Here is a 1,603-nt window from a genome sequence, read left to right on the forward strand (position 1 = left end):
ATATGTCTGTGACAGGCCAATATCAATCAGCAGCATCTGCCAATTGATATAGCAGTTGAGCTCTAACTATGCATATCACAGTATTCCTCTTGTTTAAATATTATTTTGAGCCAAATGTTGTTATTGTTTCATGGTGTTTTACATGAAAAATATTATAATATTAATATGTCCCCTATCCATGATCATCACAATACTTTAAAAGTACACACCATAAAGTCTTTAACTTTATGTGAAATTTATAGGAAAGTAAACTCACTATTGCACTTTAAACTCAGTCACAGAGATCAACAGTACATTTTTACTGTAATGTATAGAAGCTGCCGGAAAATGCTGTAAAACACAGAGCCACACTAAGAAGGATCTTTGATGTGTGTGTGTTGATGGGAGGAGATGGAAGTCTGGGTCACAGGGGTCAAAGAGGCCGTTTACAGCAGATCCAGGGTCAAATGGAGAAAAATCAATCCTCTCATCGTGTAACCAATAAGCAGTTTCACACCAACTACACATCCCTGAGCTCTCAGCCTCTGAGTCAAGCTCCCAATTGACTATCATCACGTCAGACGTCTGCCCTCTGGCTATCTCCTGTACCTGGTCGTTAGTCAGCCAGTCAATTAGGAGTGGTTGCCAACCTCATAGCCTGTCATTAAGCGTGAGTGGGTGTTGCTCTGGAGATTACAGATGGTTAGAGGTTCAAAAAGGTCCAGCAGTACTGAGGATTTGGGGGTATTACCATGCAAGCTGGAGAGAAAGTACATCCCCCATGTGCAGACTCATTGTGCATCTCTGGTATTACCTGGCCTGAGTGTCCTCCAGGTTCTCAGCTGCGACGGTCATGATCTGCTGAAGGACGTCACCGGAGTTCTGCTGATGGTTCTGGTGTTTCTTGATGCCGTCTGGGTCTTTTACATCCTCTCCAGTTGGACCAACACGACCCGACATGGCGAGGGCTTCCATACCGCCAGCGAGGCGCTTATCCATGAGTGGAGGGAGAGATGACCACAAAGGAGGTTCCTTCTCCAACTTGTAGCACTTGGAAAGGATGAAAACTGCCCCCCCCCCCAAAAAAAAAACATAGAGAACAATGTACTTTAATAAAGAAAGAAGAGGAAGCACCTGAACTGGGCCTCCACAGGTTGTTGTTCTCTGCCATGAGAGGACACAGTTCACCACACATTAGTAAGGTGCTGGTATTTTTATGAGCTGCGTTTTGTGCAATAAAATGAAGAAACAAGGAGAAATGTGTTCATGAAAGGAGGGTTTTTCTATGATGAACAAACTGAACAACAATTTCCAAAGTGGCTCAGTCTTGCTGTTACTAATCAGTGTCTCTCCAAACGCCAAAGAAACATCATACTGTCATAATTACCACAGATAAGAAAGTGCCTTTTGTGTTAATTATAGTAAAGCTTCATATCTAGTAACCTGCTGCCGAATCCACGAATATCTGCACGGTTTTTAAGAGTGCAAGCGAACAAATTCACCTAAAACGCGGTTCAGAGGAATTACTTCCTAAAGAACCTCATCCACGTGGTTCGGTCCGAGCCTCCCACCGCCTGCTTCCTATCATGTGTTGCTGTTAATTCCCGTTTTCATTCACCAACAC

The 1,603-nt window shown here is 43.4% G+C and overlaps 1 protein-coding gene across 1 annotated transcript in view; it reads right to left on the reverse strand.

Annotated features, from left to right (window-relative positions):
* Positions 1-954, reverse strand: part of LOC103372009 (pre-B-cell leukemia transcription factor 1-like) — an 11,378-nt gene extending 10,424 nt beyond the window's left edge. The window contains exon 1 of the mRNA XM_008301515.1: positions 794-954. Within this exon, the coding sequence (XP_008299737.1) occupies positions 794-954 (161 nt within the window). The remainder of the gene's footprint in view (positions 1-793) is intronic.
* Between the last annotated feature and the right edge of the window lie 649 nt (positions 955-1,603).

This window comes from Stegastes partitus, unplaced genomic scaffold (genome assembly GCF_000690725.1).
Source record: "Stegastes partitus isolate 25-593 unplaced genomic scaffold, Stegastes_partitus-1.0.2 Scaffold1680, whole genome shotgun sequence".
NCBI classification, from domain to species: Eukaryota; Metazoa; Chordata; class Actinopteri; family Pomacentridae; genus Stegastes; species Stegastes partitus.